Source organism: Pezoporus wallicus, unplaced genomic scaffold (assembly GCF_028554395.1).
Source record: "Pezoporus wallicus isolate ANWC-B61680 ecotype Strahan unplaced genomic scaffold, APGP_CSIRO_Pwel_v1 contig_6658, whole genome shotgun sequence".
Classification (NCBI taxonomy): Eukaryota; Metazoa; Chordata; class Aves; order Psittaciformes; family Psittacidae; genus Pezoporus; species Pezoporus wallicus.
In genome coordinates, this window is record NW_026642312.1 from 310,211 (window position 1) to 332,417 (window position 22,207).

Here is a 22,207-nt window from a genome sequence, read left to right on the forward strand (position 1 = left end):
ATCAGAATACCAGACTACCTCCTATTCTTGTTTTTAGGAATAAATAACTTCCAGTAACATTTTGACTTCATAGGAAGTTTGGATCTCTGACATTTTACATTGAGTGAATTATTCCTGTCTTATCAGAATACAGTATTATTCTGAGGACAAAAAGAGATGTAACCAGAATTTTGCCCATCTCTTCTTTAAAGGAAAGGTTTAAGACTGTCCTGCTGTCCTATAAAAGCAAAGCCAAGCAAGCAGACCCTTTCTCTGCTTCTTTCTCTCTTCCATTTTCAAAATAAAAAAAATGGGCCCACAGTGGTGACCCTGCTTTGGTTTGGTTATCCAGTCAGATCTTCCTGTAGCTGACATAAGTGCGTGGTGCATTGACTGAAGTTACACTGAAGTTTACATGATCTGACAATCTTAATTTTATTAGATTTTCCCCTCCTACCCCCCCCATACAAGACAAGATATAAATTATATAAATAATTTCATAGATTTGGTACACAAGAGTAAAAAGTGTTATCAAGCCCCATATGCTTGCTTTTTTTTACAAAGAGCAAACTAGATAATTTTAAAGGCAAGACAAAGAACTGGCAAAAAAAAAAAAAAAGTAGAGAGTGAGAAAATATCAGCATCTCTGTATGATTTAAGTCAGAAAAAAGATGGTTTGGACACTCAAAAGTCTATTTTCTCTATCCAAACTTAAATGGTTTCTGAACTGAGAGTGGAAAGGAGTCTGGAAACTAAAATTTAGTAATGCCATGATGCAGATATTGAGAGATAGTCAGAGCACTGAGATAAGAATAAGAATGAGTTCTTAAAATTAGGAAGTTTCCCTTCTGATTTAGCATCACAATATAACTGCACAATACCTGAGGCTGTTCATTTCTGCATTATCACTTTGTTCTCATTGTGCACCTCAATAAATACATTCTGTTCTCAGAGTAGTTCTGATGGAAAAAAAAAAACCACAAACTTCTCAATCTATCAAAAATTACCCCTCCTTCTCGGAGAACACATGTTGAATTTTAATCTAAACAGGCAATTCTTCAAAGTCAAGTTAGAAGCACTGGGGCTTAATGTGGATAGCTTTTTCATTTTCATGTTATCTCTCAGTACACCAGGGTACTTTGTAACTTTTCCTTACCCCTCGCCCCCCCAATAAATGCAAGCTTTATTCTCCTGAAGGAGGGGTAATATATTAAATGTATATTTTATAGCACAGAGTGTATGAGCCGTGAAAATGCTGGAAGTATGCAAATGAAAACGAAATGTATGATGGAAGTATGCAAATGAAAATGCTGAAGTTCAGTGCTTCATTAGAAATAATTTAAATACAAGCAAATTAGGTGAGTTTATAATTAGAACAAAACAAGAAAAACTGAGGGAAAACAGATGTATTTTGTTGTGGGGTAGTCCTGAACATACATCTGTCGCTGTCACACTACACAGTTTTCTTTTGTGTAAACTATGCTATCTTTGCGGCCACAGAAGATAACATAGGTGGTGGGACTGAACTATGTCATTGAGGCAAGCAGTCCTCAGTGGGACAGCTTCAGGCTTAGTGCTTAAGGCAGTTTCTGGCAATGAATGCTGTATGGTAACTGCTGAAAGGACTAAAACCAAACCATAATAAAATAAAAGCCACCCCAGTTACTATAATATTCTTAACTTAGGAAAGTTTTCTAGAATGGACATGCACCAAAAAAATCCCATCTTTAAAAGTGAACTATACTGGGTGATTATGATCCTGAACAAAATGATGGAATTGACAGCAATGCCACATAAGGGATTACAACAAGAGATGGGAAGGTTAAAAACTAAGTGGATGGTGCTAACAGAAATATTACAGTTTTTAGATCTTTTGTGAAATAACCTTTTATGAAGTTTAATAGGTCATTTTATATGATTTTATGTGTTTATATTTTACAGCTGCACTCCAATTCTGACAAAGGTGATGGATCAGTCAAGTACATTCTTACTGGAGAAGGGGCAGGAACTATCTTTATTATTGATGACACGACTGGAGACATCCATTCAACCAAAAGCCTAGATCGAGAGCAGAAGACACACTATGTGCTTCATGCCCAAGCTATTGATAGACGGACAAACAAGCCACTCGAGCCTGAATCTGAATTTATTATCAAGGTACAGGATATCAATGACAATGCACCAAAATTTACAGATGGACCATACATTGTTACTGTGCCAGAGATGTCTGAAATGGGTAAGGAAAACAAATTGTTACATTCAACAAGCTTTTAACAAGTTAAAATCCCGCATGCTGTTGTTGACAAAATTATGACAGTTATTGTATCATTGATTTTATGTAAAACATATTACAGTTGAGATTATAGGAAGCCATCAAATGCAACCTTGCATGTTACTTGGAACATTCATATTAAGAAAACAGGATACCACACGCATGTTGACTGTAGAGAGTCTCTCTTACTCTTGAATGCTTTAACAGACAGTCCTGGGCAAATTGTACTTTGCACTCTAGAAACAAGATGTATTCATATATTCATCATCCAGCTACTCTATAGCATTGTCTTACATCTATATGAGTAGTCTGTGCAATTCGCAGAATTAAACAAATACAAAGAAACAGTGAGTTTCTAGACTACTTTAGACCATGGTATCATATGTTTATTTACCTTGATTAAGTTTCTTATAAAGTTCTCAAATTCACAAAAGTACCGATCTTTGGTTTTCCCTGTTAAAAATTTATTTCATATGTATTCTTATTATTTGAGGTACCAAAACCACAGCTATTACAGATGTGCATAGTAAAAACAGTGCATTCCAAACATCTCTACAATTCTTTGCTTGCATATACAAATGAAGCATGGTATATGAAATATTTGTGAACATGTAGTAATCGTGGCTGTCCTGGAAATACCGAAGCATATTAAGTTTTAATCCTGAACCATGGTGTTCAGAGCTGTGACAGTTTAGAAGCAGAGACTGAATTTTACACCAGTGGCTTCTTCACTGAAGTAAGTGAAGTTAATCTTGTATAAAGTAGAGGATAATTATACTTTCCTATCTACCGTACGAAATCAGATTGTATTAAATGGACTTTGCAGCTTAGCAAATGTCATGGTTTAAAAGGGTAAGAAGTTTCCCCCATTCTCTGTCTTTTCCCCTAACTTAATGGCTGCCTCTTCATTCTTTCTGTCACTGCCCCTGCCCCTGCCACTCCACTGACACATAAGAGTACTTTCTTGATTTTCTGCTCAAAATATTCTCCATACGTTATGTTCTGAAAAATAGTCTGCCTGTATCATAATTGCCTTGTTCTGCTTTGTTCTTTGTAGGTACTTGTAGTATTATTCTCCTTTTCCAGTGCTTTCCTCTCTTCCGAGTCCTCTCACAGTGTGTTACTTCAGATGTCTCTTCCCAGCTGTGGAGCACTCAAGCCTTCTTTTCTGTAGTCTCTCTCACAGTAAGAATGTATGAAGGGAGAAACATCGTTCTTTGGTCTCCTCCTATTTAATTCTCTCTTCTTCTTTCATATTACCCCTCAACTTCCCTTTTATGAATTTCCTTCTTTCGACAGTCTATTATTTCTCTCTTAATTTCTACTTCATCTTTGTCTGTAATTTGTATTTCTCCCTCATTCCACCTTTTATTATAATGATTTAACATTATTATTTCTAATAGTGTCTTGTGTCTCTACCAGAAGAACAATCTGTATTAGCCATTCCTGATTTGTAAATATCTAGCTAATAAAGATTTTCAGATTATTGATAAAATGTATTTTCATTCCTTAAAATAATTTGCAAGCTGTTCATTATTCTCTTAAATCTCTTGCTCTCTGTCCTGGGTTCAGCAGTAGCAGTCATTTTTCTCCTTCTTGGTAGCTGGTGTAGTGCAGTGTTTTGACTTTCAGCTCGGGAACAGAACTGATAGCGATGTTTTGGTTTGGCCAAGGACTTTGTGAGCCTCATGCTCTGCCAGGGAGGAGGCGAAGCCAGGAGGAAGCAGAGACAGGACACCTGACCCAAACTGACCAAAGAGGTATTCCATACCACAGCACGTCATGCCCTGGATGTAACTGGGAGTTAGCCGGAAGGGCTGGGAGACTGCAGGGTTGGAGGAGGTATCGGTCGGAGCTTGGTCGGGCTTGGGGACCGAGTTATCGGTCAGCTGGTGCTGAGGTGTTGTATTCTCTTCCCTTGTTATTTCCTTTATCATTATTATCATTGGTGGTAGCAGTAGTGATTTGTGTTATATCTTAGTTACTAAACTGTTCTTATCTCAACCCGTGGGAGTTGCATTCTTTTCAATTCTCCTCTCCATCCCTCCGAGAGCAGGGGGAGGGCAAGAAAGGGGGGGGAAGTGAGCGAACGAATTACCTGACTGGGTTTAAACCCAGTCAGGTAATAATAATTTGCAAGCTGTTCATTGTTCTCTTAAATCTCTTGCTCTCAAATACTGACTTCCTAGATACCAGCTTTTACTTCAAGCTATAAACATGTAGGTGCATACCATCTATAGAGTGATGCTAGTATATATAATAGGATGTGGTTTTAATGTACATTGCCTATTTTAACCATCTAAGCATACTATTGCAAATATCATCCCCAAGAGAAACTTACAGACATGTAGAAAAGCAGCATTCCTGTGAGTAATGTCATAACACCAGGTCTATTTAGAATCATAGAATCATAGAATAGTTACGGTTGGAAAAGACCTTAAGATCACAGTATCACACAGTATCACAGTATGCTAGAGATTGGAAGGGACCTCGAAAGATCATCTAGTCCAATCCCCCTGCCGGAGCAGGAACACCTAGATAATGTTACACAGGAATGTGTCCAGGCGGGTTTTGAATGCCTCCAGGGAAGGAGACTCCACAACCTCCCTGGGCAGCCTGTTCCAGTGTTCCGTCACCCTCACTGAGAAGAAGTTTCTTCTCAAGTTTAAGTGGAACCTCTTGTGTTCCAGTTTGTACCCATTACCCCTTGTCCTATCATTGTTTGCCACTGAGTAGAGCCTGGCTTCATCCTCGTGACACTCCCCCTTTATATATTTATATACACTAATAAGGTCACCCCTCAGTCTCCTCTTCTCCAAACTATAGAGACCCAGCTCCCTCGGTCTTTCCTCATAAGGGAGATGCTCCACTCCCTTAATCATCTTCGTTGCCTGCCTTCTCTCCTTCAGCCAGTTCACAGTCCACCTCACTACCTGGTCATCCAGACCACACTCCCTCAATTTAGCTGTGAGGATGCTGTGGGAGACTGTGTCAAATGCTTTGCTGAAGTCAAGGTAGACCACATCCACCGCTCTGCCATCATCCATCCACCGTGTTATTTCCTCACAAAAGGCTATGAGATTGGTCAAACATGATTTCCCCTTGGTGAAGCCATGTTGACTGCCCCTCATAACCCTCTTATCCTTGATATGCCTTAAGGTGGCACCAAGGAAAAGGTGTTCCATCACTTTCCCAGGGATGGAGGTGAGGCTGACCGGTCTATAGTTACCCGGTCCTCCTTCTTGCCCTTTTTGAAGACTGGAGTGACATTTGCTTTCCTCCAGTCCTCAGGCACCTCTCCCGTTTCCCAAGACTTGGTAAAGATGATGGAGAGCGGTCTAACAATGACTTCCGCCAGTTCCCTCAGCACCCGCGGGTGCATCCCATCTGGACCCATGGATTTATGGATGTCCAAATTGCTCAACTGGTCTCTAACCCATTCCTCATCGACTAAGGCAAACCGCTCCGTTGACCTGACTTCATCTAAGGTCTCAGGGGTACAGGGCTCTTCAGGACTGCCTGCAGCAGAGTAGACAGAGACAAAGAAGGCATTCAGTAACTCTGCCATCTCTGTATCTTCTGTCACCAGGGCACCCATCCCATTCATCAGTGGGCCTACATTGCCTCTGGTGTTAGTTTTGTCTGCCATGTATTTGAAAAAGCTCTTTTTGCTGTCCTTGACCCTTCTTGCTAGGTTTAATTCTAAGGATGCCTTAGTCCTCCTAGCTGCCTTCCTACATCCTCTAGCAGCAGCCTTATATTCCTCCCAAGTGGCCAGCCCCTCCTTCCATGACTTGTAAACTCTCCTCTTCCACTTGAGCATACCCAGCAATTCCCTATTTATCCACGCAGGTCTCCTGGCCCTCTTCCTTGACTTCATATGTGTCGGGATGCTCTGATCTTGAGCTCGGAAAAAGCAATCCTTGAATGTCAACCATCTTGGGCCCCTTTACCTTCAAACAGCCTTGCCCATGGGATTTCCCCTAGCAATTGCTTGAAAAGGCCAAAGTTTGCCCTGCTAAAGTCCAGGGTTGCAATTCTACTTGCTATTCTACTGGTCCTACCACACAAGATCCTGAACTACACCATCTCATGGTCGCTGCAACCAAGGCAGCCCTCAACCCTTACTGCTTCGACGAGATCCTCCTTGTTAGTGAGGATGAGATCCAGCAGTGCTCCTCTCCTGGTTGGCTCATCCACCATTTGCATGAGGAAGTTATCATCCATACACTGGAGGAACCTCCTGGACTGTGGCTGGGTTGCTGAGTGGTCCTTCCAGGAAACATCAGGGAAGTTAAAATCCCCCACGACGACCACGGCCTGTGACTGTGGTATAATATTGTCAAACATGTCTATATTATCAATTTAAACAAAAAAAATAACCAACACAATTTAAATGGAGCTACAACGTGCTTCATTAGAATCATAGAATCATAGAATAGTTAGGGTTGGAAAGGACCTTAAGATCATCTAGTTCCATCCCCCCTGCCATGGGCAGGGACACCTAACACTAAATCATGTCACCCAAGGCTCTGACCAACCTGGCCTTGAATACTGCCAGGAATGGAGCATTCCCAACTTCCCTGGGCAACCTATTCCAGTGCCTCACCACCATAACAGTAAAGAACTTCCTCCTTATATCCAGTCTAAACTTCCCCTGTTTAAGTTTGAGCCCGTTACCCCTTGTCCTATTGCTACAGTCCCTAATGAATAGTCCATTCCCATCATCCTTATGGGCCCCCTTCAGATACTGGAAGGCTGCTATCAGGTCTCCACGCAGCCTTCTCTTCTCCAGGCTCAACAGCCCAAACTTTCTCAGCCTGTCTTCATACAGGAGGTGCTCCAGTCCCATGATCATCCCCGTGGCCCTCCTCTGGACTTGTTCCAACAGTTCCATGTCCTTTTGATGTTGAGGACACCAGAACTGTACCCAATACTCCAAGTGAGGTCTCACAAGAGCAGAGTAGAGGGGCAGGATCACCTCCTTCGACCTGCTTGGTCACACTGCTTTTGATGCAGCCCAGGATATGGTTGGCGTTCTGGGCTGCAAGTGCACACTGCCAGCTCATGTTCATTTTCTCATTGACCAATACCCCCAAGTCCTTCTCTACAGGGCTGCTCGGAATCTCTTCTCTGGCCAACCTGTAGCTGTGTCTGTGATAGCTCCGACCCAGGTGTAGGACCTTGCTCTTGGCATGGTTAAACTTCATAAAGTTGGCATCAACCCACCTCACAAGCGTGTCAAGGTACCTCTGGATGGTATTCCTTCCCTTCAGCGTATCAACCAAACCACACAGCTTGGTGTCATCGGCAAACTTGCTGAGGGCGCACTCAATCCCACTGTCAATGCCACTGACAAAGATGTTGAACAAGACCGGTCCCAATACCGATCCCTGAGGGACACCACTTGTTACTGGTCTCCAGCCGGACATTCAGCCATTGACCACAACTCTTTGCGTCTGGCCATCCAGCCATATCCACCGAGTGGTCCACCTATCAAATTGGTGTCTTTCCAATTTAGAGACAAGGATGTCATGCGGGGCAGTGTTGAACACTTTGCACAAGTCCAGGTAGATGACATCAACTGCTCTGCCCCTGTCCATCAGTTCCGTAGCCCCATCATAGAAGGCCACTAAATTGGTCAGGCAGGATTTCCCCTTAGCGAAGCTGTGCTGGCTGCCACCAAGCACCTTGTTGATTTTCATGTGCCTTAGCATGCATTCGAGAAGAATCTGCTCCAAGATTTTGCCAGGCACAGAGGTGAGACTGACTGGTCTGTAATTCCCTGGGTCACTCTTTTTTCCCTTTCTTGAAAATGGGAGTTATATTTCCTTTTCCAGTCATCGGGAACTTTACCTGAGTGCCATGATTTTTCAAATATGGTGGCCAGTGGCTTCGCAACTTCATTTGTCAGCTTCTTCAGGACCTGCGGTTGGATTTCATCAGGTCCCATGGACTTGTGTATGTTCAGGTTCTTAAGATGGTCTTGAACCAGGTCCTCTCCTACAATGGGCCTAAGGTCTTCATTCTTACAGTCCCTATGTCTGCCTTCTAAGACTTGGGTGGTGTGGTCAGTTGCCAGTGAAGACTGAGGCAAAGAAGTCGTTAAGAGCCTCAGCCTTCTCCAAATCCAAAGACATTTGTCAAGACACTTTTGTGGGAAGTACTACAGTGAGGTTATTCCCAGTAAGAGTACTGTAGGCCTGTATGAAACCTCTTCACTGTGGCACAAAGCTTTACTGTTGGAGCTAATTTCAGTAGCATCTACGCTCTTATCTCAGTTGTCTCTTGTTACACCTCAGACTCTTGATATTAAATTCATTTTCTTTATCAACTGTCTTCAAAAATGCATAACTCTGTCTTCCTCTTTCTTTAGTTTCCTTTGTCTTTAATGGAACATTTTAATTAATTGATTATTTCCTTCCCCTCTGGAAGCCTTTTATTTTCTTTGTAGGAGGAAAGACAGTGGAAAGGAAATCAATGTTATCCTCAAAGTCAAAACCAGCCAATATAATTGTTTTTCATTTGTTCACTCAAAGTTCCCCTTTTCTTTCATCCTGTCAAAATGTATTACTTTTGGCTAGATGTTAGTCATAATTCTGTAGTAGTCTGAATCTTGGTATTACTGTTCAGCTACATTATAAATGTTACTGTTTTCCAAAGAGCAATTTGAGTAGTCTGAGATGGCATTTGGGGTTAAAAAATAGAGTGGATTATGGCAAACCAAGGAACTTCTAGTGTGTTGTGGTTTAAGCCCAGCTGGTAACTCAGAACATATCATTAATGCATATTTTTTTATAAATGAAATACTTTACTGGTTGTACCTGAGGTAAATCATTAAAATATCTATACAATCTAAGCAGCACTTTTGTGTTGTTTGAATAAAATTGAATTTTCATATCCTGCTGTACAGGCAACCTGCTGTAGACATACAGCATATTATCCTTGCAAATTCATGATCATTATTTTCTTTTTCTCTTATTGATTTGTTTGTTCTTTGCATTCTGAAAGCATTTTGTTGTCTGCAGTCTCAGGAAGACTTAATTCTATTATTGCTTCCACAGGATCCATTTTCTGTCAAATAATGGACATCCCTATGCCAGTTTCATTAGTTCTGTAATAAGCATATTTTTTGACATTAGCTGAGGAGTCTATACATCACTGAACATCTTGTTGTTATTGTATGAATTCTTAAGGATGCTTCAGTACTTTAAAAGTATCTTCCACTTCATTTCATGGTCATGTAAAGAACTTTCAGTGCTACTGTCTCTCTGTAACAGCCCTCATGCTGAGTAGCTGGTGGTATTTTTCATCTCTGTTATGCTGTTAATTTCAGCATCAGCTTCGTGTCTGTCTCCTCAAACAGCTTATATTTTTACCACAAGTTGACCCTTGATCTATTTGTGAAAGCTGTAGGATGTTTATGGCTTTTGTTTTTTTTAGGTAACTAGCAAGAAAGTACAGGTAAGTTTTGTTAAATTATTTGCCAAATATTAGATTGCAGTGTTTCCTGTGGCATAAAGTGAACATATTATTTATGTTTTATGTACTGTGCTGGAAGAACTGAAAGAAAACACCTAATTCTTGCCTTCTTGCCTTCTTGACACTTCTCCTTAAAGTTAGCTCAAGATCCAATTTTTATGTCTGAAATTATTTCTTCTGCAGTGTAAAAAGCTCACTTTCATTGAGATCTATGCTCTGTTTTATAGAAGAGTCATCATTATCATCACTGGTGTAGAGGGGCATTGGAACTAGATGGTCTTAACATACTTTCCAAACCAAACCATCCTGTGATTCTATCTTAATATAATGGAAAAGAAAAACTTTTTCTTTGTTTGTTTGTTTGTTTCCCCAAACAACAAAAGCCTTCCATTCAGGTATCTTCAAAATGAGTGAAATACAGCATATTAAATTTTCTAGTGTTCTATGTAGTCATGCATAAGAAGTGTATTCCAAATAAATTCTCCTTAACAAATTAATAGATACATTGGACTTTTATGAACTTCCTTCCAGGGTATTATAATGTGAGGTAGTCATAATTTCAGATAATCTGGAAGGCATTATTCATGGGGTTCATAAATATGATTTGCATGGGATGTGTCTCTTTATCTTCCTGTGTTGTTTGATTTTTATCTTATGATAAAGATATCTGACAAAAAGAGTGTGAATTTCTACAGCAAGGACTTGAATCAATGATACAGTCACTAGATATGCGTTGATTTCCTGGTGAAGACACTGTTTTCTAATGTAGAATTAAACTAAAACATTCTGTTAACAGTGCAGCAAACTATGGAAAATCATACATAGAGATCTTGCATTCTCCACAGACATGCTTTATTAAACTTCCCCATTATACATCAGAAATTTGTCTTCAGAGAGACAGATTGAAGCAGATTTTGAAGAGATTTTGAAATAAAACTACAGTTTGCTTTCCCAAATGAATGTTCCTTATTTTTGATAACAGAAAAAAGGTAAGGTTATAGAATGGTGTTCAGAGTAGACAGACGTATTTTACAGCTCTGTATAGAGCATTAGCTAAGAAAACAGAATTCCCAATATGGAATCTCTAAACTGTAGCAGGAAATAATGTGGAATAGTTGTTGTACTCTGAGTGAGCAGAGCCTCCACTTTGGGGAAAAGTCTTTTTATTACCTAACTGGAGTGTCAAAATGCTTTCATAGCAAAATTTTGAGGTTTTCTTGACAGGCACTTTCACAGTAGATTAGTGAAGAAAGTATGGAAGGTATGCCTCTGGGTTCGATGTTCATATCCATTCTGAAGTCTCTGGAGAAATTAGATCCTTTTTTTTTGTGTTAGATTATTTTCCTCAGAATTGTTAACATTAAAAATAGCAAGGCAGCTGTACTATATAGTTTTCCATCTGAATCCTTTATATGTCTCAACAGCAAAAAACTGATTCTGCATCTGAATGGTACAAATATATTTGGAATCATGATTTGTCTGTCATGTTGTGTAGCTGAATTATGCTAACTTTGGAAGGAGTAATTGGAAGCTAAAGGTACTTTACCTTTTCTAACAAGGCATTCTAACCCATAGCTTTCACAAGCTGCCTTTCCTCTGTGCTGAGTAAATCAGTCAAGAGATAGGCAAAAGGCCAGTATGGATACATCTTATAAGGTGCTGAGAGTGCTTGTGTACTACAGTGGAAAAGTTAAGCATCTGATGAGCTACATTGCCCTAAATGAGGGTTTGAGAGGTGGGGTGGGGGGGTTGAGTTAAAGTTGTGATTCTAAGTGGTTTTTAGGTAGAAAGAGAACACTTCACCACTGTGCAGTACCAAATTACTATTATCAGGTGTTCCTTAGGAGAGAGATAGAGATGTACTTGAAAATCACTGTGGCAGATTTTAAAGCATAATAGCATTCCATTCATGGTAAAATGACCTGTCTGTTGCTTATGTGAGATACTGCCTTTCAGTAGGCCTCTTTCGTTGTCCCACATCAGTGAGCACTCAGATTCTATCCCCTGCCTTTTGAGAGGAGAGAAGAGAGAGAAGAGAGAGGAAAGGAGAATGAGAGAACCATGAAATCTCAGTATTTCTGGTATTTTCTTCTTTTGGAATAGCCAAAATCTGTTCATCCGTTCCCAAACCTACCTTGATTATCTAGAACTGGAAAAAGTGTAAATGCAAACTCAAAGGTACAGAAGTTGCCCAGCACTCTGTGTAGCAAACTGTGGTAGGTGACTGATTATTGGATGAGCATGTTTTTGTTGTATGCTGCCCTGGGTTCAGCAGTTATTTCCCTTATCATCATTATTACTGGTGGTAGCAGTAGTGATTTGTGTTATACCTTAGTTACTGGACTGTTCTCTCAACCTGTGGGAGTTACATTTTTTTGATTCTCCTCGCCATCCCTCCAGGAGCAGGGGGAGGAAGAATGGGGGGAGTGAGTGAGCGGCTGCGTGGTTCTGAGTTACTGGCTGTGCTTAAACCACAGCATATGCAATTAAAAAAACCCAAACCAGTAACCTGTTTATCTTTAATGATTCCACACATTCCAACATATAATAATGAAGCCATGAATAAATTATTGTCGACAGGCCTTTATCCTTGAATACAGCAAGCTTATAACTGAAAGAAAGGTCACAGCTTTTTCACCTCAAGTTAGAAATTACTGCCATACTGGGCTATAGAAACATACCATTACAGTATTTAGATAATCTGGAGAATATGGAAAAAAAACCCACATTTTCTGTTCTTTGAAGTGACTTGATGTGATTTGCAGGAAATGTTATTCTAAGTTTAAATAGCAAATAAATATGACTGAATAGATTCCTAGAACATTTTAAGAAAATTGCACTAACTTTAATTCATACTTGTTTACCTTGTCACATAAACCAAAATATGGTAATTTAGTCATTTTTACCATTAACTCCTGAATAACTATGAACAGACTACTAGCTCCAGCTTGATTTTGTTACAATACTTCACTTCAAATTCACCAAGGTTTCTTTGTATGTGCTGTGTGAATATATTTATCTATAAGACTGTATGCATTTGGGCTATTCAGAGACCAGAAGACACTACATTGAAGTATGCAGGCACATTTGCTGTACCATTTACCAAGTCATCAGTAGAGATACAAAACCCAAATTTTTGTGTCCAAGTTAGTGTCATTATTAATGAGTATCTTCTTAAACAGTGATAAATCCAAATCTGTGTATATTTTCTTGCTTGCTTTGCTGTATTTGATGTCAGACTCTGCAATTTTAGATATTTATATTCCCAGTGTATACTGAGAGTGTGCCCAGTACCAAACAGTACCGTGCAATGGAAACCAATCTATGAAATTAAACAGTTGGTACTGAGGATCCAATGTCCACACCATATGTTTTGGGGAAATCTTATTTCAGATTAGCTCTTGTCTGGTCTCTGAGACTAAATGCCCATTAGCAGTGAGAATAAATCATATGTGCTGCCAAAGCACATCTTTTGGTTTAGTTTTATCCAAAGGAATCTGGTTAGCATGCTCTGAAACTGTTCCATGAGGCAAATCAAAGTATGACAAGTAGGGGAGATCAAGGGAGTCAATTCAAAAGCATACTTCTCACAACTAAGACGTGAAATTGAACACCCCAGAGTGGAGGTGATGCCTCAGTGGTTAATTTGACTGAGAAGCCACTTTCAAGTGCAAAATAACATGAGAGTAGCCTGTTCTATTGCCATTATTCCTGCATTTTAGTACTGGGCCAAGAGAGTCTGTAGAAGGCAGTGTCTGTAGAAGGATAAACAAGAAGGATGAAGACCGAACCTTTATTAACTTGCCATCTTTCATTTAATGATTTCTTATGTGAAGTACTGGGCTGTGATAGCAAAAAAGATGCATCATTAAATGTCTTGAAAAATACAGTAAAATGTAAAATCACTTGTCTCTATCTGTGCAGTACTTTTGCGTTTTATTTCCGACAGAAATGCTACTCATAAGTTATTCTACTTAGTGACATGCTAGAAAATGTGATTTTATGTTTGTAATGGTACATAATAACAGCATACAAATATCTGTCTTTTGAACTCCTTATCTTTCTAATCTGGACCCATCATCTGAATTCCAGAAAGGTTCTAGCAGTTATTCAATTTTCAGATCTTTGGTGCCTTCCAATAGCTAGTCTTTTTGATTTCCCTTAGTCTCTTATTGATTTGGGGACATTTATGCAAAATGTTTTAAATATGTACTTCAAGATTAATTTTTATCGTGGATGAAGAGAATCCTGAAGTCCATAAATATGAATTGTTCAGAAATCTAAGCAATATCCAAATTTAGAATCTATGTGTGTGAACATGCATACATATACATGCTATGTAATTACTGGTTTATGGTTATATATATGTAATTAAGTTACATATGCATTATATATATAGATAAAATTTTGGTGGTTTTGCAAATTAATATAAATAGTTTTCCTTAAAAATATGATAGGATAACAACATACAGAGAAAATGTTATTAATCTCTCTAATTGTACAATCTGAGGACTGCAAAAGCTCAAAAAATGCATCTAAAATATTTTATTTTTCAGAAAATTGCATTTATTATCAATTAATTTTATTTTCTTGTACATACAGGTACATCTGTTCTACAGGTGACAGCCACAGATGCAGATGACCCTACATACGGAAACAGTGCCAGAGTAGTGTACAGTATTCTTCAGGGACAGCCATACTTTTCTGTTGACCCTAAAACAGGTGGGTATTTTATATTTCTGTCAGTGTGATTTCACTAATATGTTGCAGTTAATTAAGTCCGGTAGGTGAAATCCAATGTACAAAATACAGGTGAATGAGATTTTATTTTTTTTAATCCATATTATATTCTTCTTGGTTTAACAATGAAAATTAAGAGTTGTTATGTTTTTCTGAATACAAAAATGAGCCTAGTATGCATAGAATTAATTCTGCATTATGCTATGAGGCAAGCCATTCAGACAAACTGGAATAGCATTTTTCCCATCTTTAGAAGCCTCTCTGTAGGAAATGACTCAAGTATGCCAATGCATAATGGTTTTCAATGCTTTGTTTTGCCTGAAGGTTAAGCTTGGGTGGGTTATTGAATATGTTCTTCAACACATATGCCATAATAAATTAATATCATTTGTGTATTTATAAAACCACAGAATTGCCATTTCACTGAAAAGTTGTTCTAAGATACAAGAAGTAAAATGAGCTGCAATTTTTATGCTGAAGCTCTATACATCGCCCTTTCCTTTTTTTTTCCACAAAGTGTAAGTTATGTGTAATTAATCCAAATAGATTTCTTTAAAGAGAGAAGAAATCTCTTTTGGGGATGAGGGTTGTTACTAGCTTTGGATTTTCTGAAGAGCAGTATCTTAAATATTAATATGAAGTTATATTTTCAGTACATATTTATATGCTTAATAATGAGGAAAGATGATTTAAGAAAGTACTTTATTCATCTGAATTTTGTAACTGGTTTTGCCTATCTACATCAAAGCTTTAATACTGAGGGGAAAGAATGAAAAATAGTGATCCCTGCAATTAACTTTAAGGAAGAATAATGTTTTTTTTTTAAATGTGCTAAAGTGAAGTAAGTACAGCGTAAATAGTTTCCATTGTAATGTTTCTAAATTTAAATGTCTTTGCTGCATGCCTTAAGCTCTGTGGAACTTGGAGGTATATGCTTGCTTCATTACAAGAGAAGTGGATCTGTGCCATCTCAGCTAGCTTTGAGGTAGGGCTTCTGTTGACCAGAAGGCTGGACTTGGTAACCTCCAGAGATCTCTCAGCCTATATTCTTTTATAAGTTTGTGAGCTCATGTTAGAAAGGCCTAATTGTGCAAAGTGTAATAGGATCATGTTGGAGGGCTGTGTAAAGTGCTGGGAGACAATCCAGATGCAGGCCTGTTCATAAATACTTTGTTAAGGGAACAACTGCTGGCACGCATCTTACCCAGCCATGTGTGAGTACAGTCTGGCAGAGCTGGAATAGGCTAAAACCACTCTGGGGTACATGTTAACAACTAAGGGGTATGGAAAATCAGTGGTACCGTGCCCAAGCTCTCTCTGCCCTTTTTTTTACTTAGAAATGCAACCCTGGTCTGCGTTTCTACTTCTGTTTTGGCACTCTGAGGCAATGGTCTATATTTTTTATTTTTATAATGGTGTGGAACTTGTAGTCTGGAGCTGCTGTTCAGTCAGCGGAGGATCACAGTGTATGTTCTCAGTATCATCAGGTCTGTATCACAGAAGAAATGAGTGCTGTTATATCACTGGTGTTATGTTATTAAGAAAGAAGGAGTGTATTTTCACTTCCCAAGTCTTAGGCTTTGAAAGGCATTTAATAACACTTTATGAACGTAAACTGTTTTTAGTATGTTTGTGGAAAATGAAAATTATTCTGATACCATAATTATTAAAATGACAAAAGAATAAATACCTTAGGAGGTAAGTAGAGAGTGAAGCAGTGGAAAAAAATAGGGAAAGCTTTTTGACTTGATAACTTGTCCTTTTATAATTGCAGAATAGCAGTTAATTTAATTTGTCGTGATAGAATGGGAAGAAGTAGAATATTGGAAATGATGCGAAAGTCTTGAAGAATAGAGTGTTTCACTATGAAATTTCACTTTGAATTTCTAGGCTTTGAGACTTATTTTCTAAAAACATCAGTCTTCTGAATTTGCAAGCCTTTCTGTGACCTATTTTTCCTAAGGCTTCAATTGTTCAATTCCATCTTAATTTTATTTTATCTGGAAGTTTTCTGAATTTACACTGACATGCACAAGCTTCCTTTACAAGAAAGGAGGGAGAAACCAGGGGAAAAGAGAGGGCTAAAGAACCTGACATTCATGACTGAATGTAATGTTTTGAAGCCTAAGGATATTTTATGGCTATAGGTAAAGCTTCTTGGAGCTATCAGAAACAGACATCAAGTTTTCATAGCTCAGCATGAATACTCATTTTAAGAAGTCTTCTGCTTCTGGCTTAGTGATGTCTAAACTTGGTTTTAAACAACTTATTATCTGAAGACTTTAAAGTTACAGATTTTTTAGGAGCTTAGTTTAGAATAAATAGGATTTTAGAACTCATGCACCAGAAATATAACAGTGGGCCAGCATCAAATTACAAACTTGTGTCCACAACCAAAGGAGGACAGAAGTGCATTGTGGGGACAGTACCCCGGTGCGGTAATTAGAGACTCAAGCATGGGCTCCTCCAGGGGCTGTCCTGGGAGAGCTTTAGCCCCATGGGCCAGGACTGAAACCCGTCATGAGAAGTCCACAGGAGATGCTGCCTGATCACCCTTCAGGCTGAGGGAGCTACTGCCTACAGACACATTATAGGATGCAGGGAAAAGCCTTATGGTATTGCACTAGACTTGGATGTTTAGAGGAAAGACCTCTAAACAGGAGAGGGAGGGATTGAGATGGATTAGGGAGTGAAAAGCAAGGGATAATAGGGGGATAAGAGGATAAATGGGGCCCATGGTATATAAACAGGCTCTTATTGGTTATCTGGTCATGCTCTGTGCTTGATCAGCACCATCTATCATATCTTATGCTCCATTTCTAACTATTTCCTCAGTAAGGAGGCTCTATCTGTGTGCATGTGTGTGTGTAAGTTTAAGTGCCAGCAACTGGAGGTGGATGACCATGGGTCACAAAGGCCATTGTGTCTGTGGTGCCAGCAAACTGGAGAGCACAGAGTGTGTACATATTGTATGGGTGCTTATGTCAGTGTGGGATCATGACCGAGTCTCAGGCTGGTGTAGCCACTGAGTTGAATGAGTGGCTTGGGTGCCAGGTACCCAGGTGGCTAAAAGTCTGGGCCAGATACTGGAGAAACCAGAGATCTCAGAATTCAGTGTTTGGAGCAGCTAAGAGGTCCAGACCAGTCTGGGGGGACTGTATGGTCTGTGGGTTAACTGAGAGGCCTTTTTGCATATGCGTGTCTCTGTGTGTGAGGCAAGGGGAGACCAGGGAGCCAGCTACTGGGGGTTTATAATGTATACGTGGGATATCATTGGGCATTCGGGGCCCAAGGGCTCCAGGGCCCATTACTGGATACGCTCCATGTGTAAGACCCATTACTGGGGGATCCATAGTGGGCTGGAGTGAGCGGGGATGTGTGAGTGTGTCCAGGGTTAAAACGGAGTTTGTGCCTGCAGCTGGAGGGGAACTGCAGGTGTTGGGTATGTATGTCCAGGTGCCAGTAAGCATGAAGACTGGGATCCAAATGCCAGCTACTGGATAGACCAAGTGCCTAATGCATATTAAAGGAGGGATGTAGCATGTTGAGTATGTGTGTAATGTCCAGCTATAAACCATCCTTCATCCTGATCAGCCAGAGGAGGATGAGGCTGTTTATGCCATTTGTGCTTGAGTCCTGAGTGTTTCTATCCATGTGTCACTGCTGTGTGTATGCATTGCATGTGTGCATGTACCTCCTTGGAGCGCATACTTAGCCTCATTACTGCTTCTGAATCATGGATTAAAAAGGGAGCTACAGCAACCTCATTTCCATCAGGCTAATAGACTTGGCAACTCCCAACAACCTTTAGTCTTTCAGTTGATTGGCTCTAGGGCCTGTGTTTTGATTTGGTGTTTTTTTTTCCCCTGTGAAGGAAGAATTGTAAACTCTGTGTGTAGAAATTTGCTGCAGCTATGTTGTTATGACTATAAATGTCAGAACTACTGTCCGTGAATAATAAAGTGTAAGATTTTCAAAATCCTTTGAATTTGAATGGCTCTCTAGGAAGTGTTTTGTATTTATGTTTATTAATTACTTCTAGTAATTAGGTATGGGATGTAATAGTAATTACCTATGTAATTAGTAATCAGCTGTGACAGCCTGTGCTGGTTCCTGGTTGCTTTTCTCCACAACTGCAGCAAAATATGCTGATGAATTTTTATTAATAACTATGTATTCATAATGCTGATGAAAGAGAGAGAGGTCAATGCCTAGATCCTAGGTTAATTTGCAAAGCTTATAAGTATAGGATTATACGATTGTTTTTTAAATCAAAATACTCAGGGAACCCCAGAAAACATGAGTTGCTTATCCTTTTAGAGTACTATTAACCACACTGGAAAAATAAAATGAAATTAAAAGTTATTAGTGGAAAGTAGAGCAAATAATCTGTTAAGATACTTAGTGGTTTAATATGGTTCCCCTGCAATCTTTTTAAATGTCCAAATATCTGTGAAAACTTTTCTTGGGAGGCTGAGTTACAAACTTAGTATTCAACCTTTCCCAAACCATGAGGTCTTTTGATCCATTAACTTGATGTAGGATCTATCCCTGCTTGTACTTGCTTGTCAAGTGTGGCTCATCAAACAGCAACGGTCAACATTTGACAGATGACCCAACCCCAGAAGCTCATTTTTTTTCCTGAGGAAACCTCAAATTGAACTGTGGGTTTTTCCTAGCAGCTATAGCAGCCCCCTTTCATTTGCCATATGCTTTGGGAATGAAAGTGAAACCTATAGTCCAGTTCTACTGCTTACATAGTAAATCCATATCTGGAGGATGTTAGCTAACACACAGCTCTTCCCAGATGCATCAATCTTTCTGAACATAACATACAGAGAAAATTAATCTGTGGAATGTTTGTCCTTTCACATCAGCAGTTCTGTTTGGAAGCGTGATGAAATAGATAAAACCATTCATTGCAGTTTTGAAATGCAGACACTAGTGGGATGGGAGAGAAACACATTTTTCATTGAATTTAATTTAATGTGGAAAAGATTAAATATTTGTGTTTAATTGTATTTATAATGATCCGCTGTTGTATCAGTAATATTGCAAGGATCTTAATCATGTATCAGCTTGTTTGAGATTTTTTACCTGAAGATATTAATAAAGAAATACGAATGCCTATTTGTAAAATAACATTGCTGCCAATTATACAGACTATTAGGCGTGAGAAGAGTGTCAACCTCCTTCTGCTTTCTGTCTTCACAATAACATGAACAATGGCTTCAAGCATCCCTATAAGAAATGTCCTGTTTGCTAATTATCTACTTTGGTTCCTGACTGAGAGCACAATAGAAATAATAAACATAGTCAGTGTCTGAATAGATGCTTCCAAATACAGAGAAGTGCCTCATAAACACCAAATAAGCAACCCCTGAAGTTCAAGGTTTTTGTTCTCATCTGTAACTACTATTCTTACATTTTTCTAGAAGTCTTTGACCATAGTTCATATAGGAATGGCTGATTTTGTGGCATTATAATATGTAGAGTGTAATTTTAAAGTTGCATATGTATTCCTCTGCAAAACAAGAAAAAAATTCTGTTTATGAAGTTATTCACAGATTTCATGCTGAAAAATACATACTAATACTTAAAAAGACTCACCCTTTTATGGGTTATATTAAAATAAAGTTCTTTTAATACTGAGGTAGTAGTTATGGATTTAATGGATTAAGTTTTACCTTATTTCCTTATATTAGAGAAAATAAGTTAAATGGGCATAAAGAGGAGTTACACAGACCTTCCAGTGCAAAAAGAAAGGGCACCTTTTGCATGCTTTAGTAGAAAAATCTGTCTTGTTATTCCAGATAAGAATCTACTGGGCTAATTCAAGTAGTGGAGGTATTTCATGTTACTTGGCTCTGCTGTACATAGGAATTCAGACCAGTTAGTAAAATCATTTCAGAAATCAAATTCTGCCACTTACTTGAATGAGCATTCTTATTTTTTTTTTAGGTTTTTTTTTTTTTTTAATCAAAATATATTTCTTAGTGGCAACTGTTTAAAATCAGCATTTTTACTAGGGTTAATGATCCCCTGCTGTTATGCAGGTTGGTTCATGTTAGAGTGCTAACTGAAACTGGAGAGTCCTGGGTTTATCTCTTTCTCTTCATGCTGAGAGGCTCCAATATCTTTTTAATGTACTTAGGGGGCTATAGAATTATCTTACATAAATTGTATGCTTCTGCTCTAAAGGGATACCTTATGATTGTCACCCTAACTCCATAACTAAGACACCACAGCTGATGCCCAGGTTCCTGTAATGTTCTTAACTTAAACTTAACATCCTTTCTCACGGTTTTAACACTGGAGCTCTTAAGCTGTTATTGGACAGTCCCCGTCTGATGCAGGGCAGCAAAGCTAGCAAAAGGTCTAGAGCACAAGTCTTACAAGAAATGGCTGAGGGAACTGGGTTTTCAGTCTGGGAAGGAGGCTTACCACTTGCAACTACCTGAAAGGAGGTTGTAGTCAGTAGGTTGTAGGAGTAGGGTGCTGGTCTGTTCTTGCAGGTAACAAGTATTAGGGTAAGAGTAAATGGTCTCAAGTGGTGTCAGGGGAGGTTTAGATTGGATGTTAGGAAAAATTTTGTCACTGAAAGGGTTGTCAAGCACTGGAACAGGGTGCCAAGGGAAGTGGTGGAGTTACCATCCCTAGAGATATTTCAAAGACCTGTAGATGTGATGCTTAGGGACATGGTTTAATGGTGGACTTGGCATTGCTAGGTTAATGGTTGGACTTGACGATCTTAAAGGTCTTTTCCAAACTTTAAAACCTCCCTTGTGCTTGTGTTGCAGACCACTTATTTATTGCTATTAGAAAATCTCCAATTTAATTATAAGTGATTGGTTTCTACTTGGTATCAGTGAGGTCACAGTGAAGAATCAGTCTGAAAGCTGAGTTATTTTTATTAGTGCTACTTCTTGCTAACAGTGTATAGCGTTAAAATAAATTTATTATGTGTAAAATATATTTATTATATGGATTCTGCAATTTTACCTCAAAGTTGTAAGGACTGTGTTCAATATTTGGGTTTCCATATGCTTATTTTTCCTGAAGAAATTTCTGAAATGTTGCATCTGAAATTACATCTCTAGCATATTTCGTTGCTGAAGTCTACAGTTTGTTTCAGGAGAATCACTAGAAATTTAAACTCAAAATTTTAGAGACAATTACCTTGTTCTTCTAATTCTATCAGCTACTGTACAATGCACTCCTCCATTCCTGAAGGAACAGAAATATGTACTCCCATCTAGAAATATTGTTACAAACACTTGTGTGAGAGTGTCATCTGCCAGGTCTCAGCTAAGAGTAATGTCCTTTGATTTCAATTTTAAGTAAGTATTGGATTTTCTGCATCTACAGTTTTTACACTTCTGAGATAAAACTCTGAACAATGGAGTTGATTCTCATGGGGGTTTTGTGTGTTCAAAATATTGACACAATGTTACAGTTTTCCCGAGAGTTATTCGAAGGATATCTCAAGCAGTCAAACAGAAGGGCAGAGAAACATGAGCAGAGGAACAGTCTACGTTCCTTTTAGTTTTCTTTCTTTTTATATTTCTGCTCCATTTTGGTACAGTTGAAGATTTTATAAGAGCATTGGTACAACTAAAATGTTGTTGTTTGGGCCTTGTTTTCCACTAGCATGGAAACTGCAGTGAAGGGTACTTGCTAATTGAAAATGTACAAGGAGGAGGGGCAAGATGATGTGCTCAGATGTGTAATAAG

At 38.8% G+C, this 22,207-nt stretch overlaps 1 protein-coding gene across 2 annotated transcripts in view; it reads left to right on the forward strand.

Annotated features, from left to right (window-relative positions):
* CDH18 (cadherin 18) overlaps positions 1–22,207 on the forward strand; it is a 268,040-nt gene that overhangs the window by 125,750 nt on the left and 120,083 nt on the right. For both annotated transcript variants that reach the window (XM_057428840.1, XM_057428841.1), the window contains exons 5-6: positions 1,921–2,215; positions 14,336–14,455. In XM_057428840.1, coding sequence (XP_057284823.1) covers positions 1,921–2,215; positions 14,336–14,455 — 415 coding nt within the window. The remainder of the gene's footprint in view (positions 1–1,920; positions 2,216–14,335; positions 14,456–22,207) is intronic.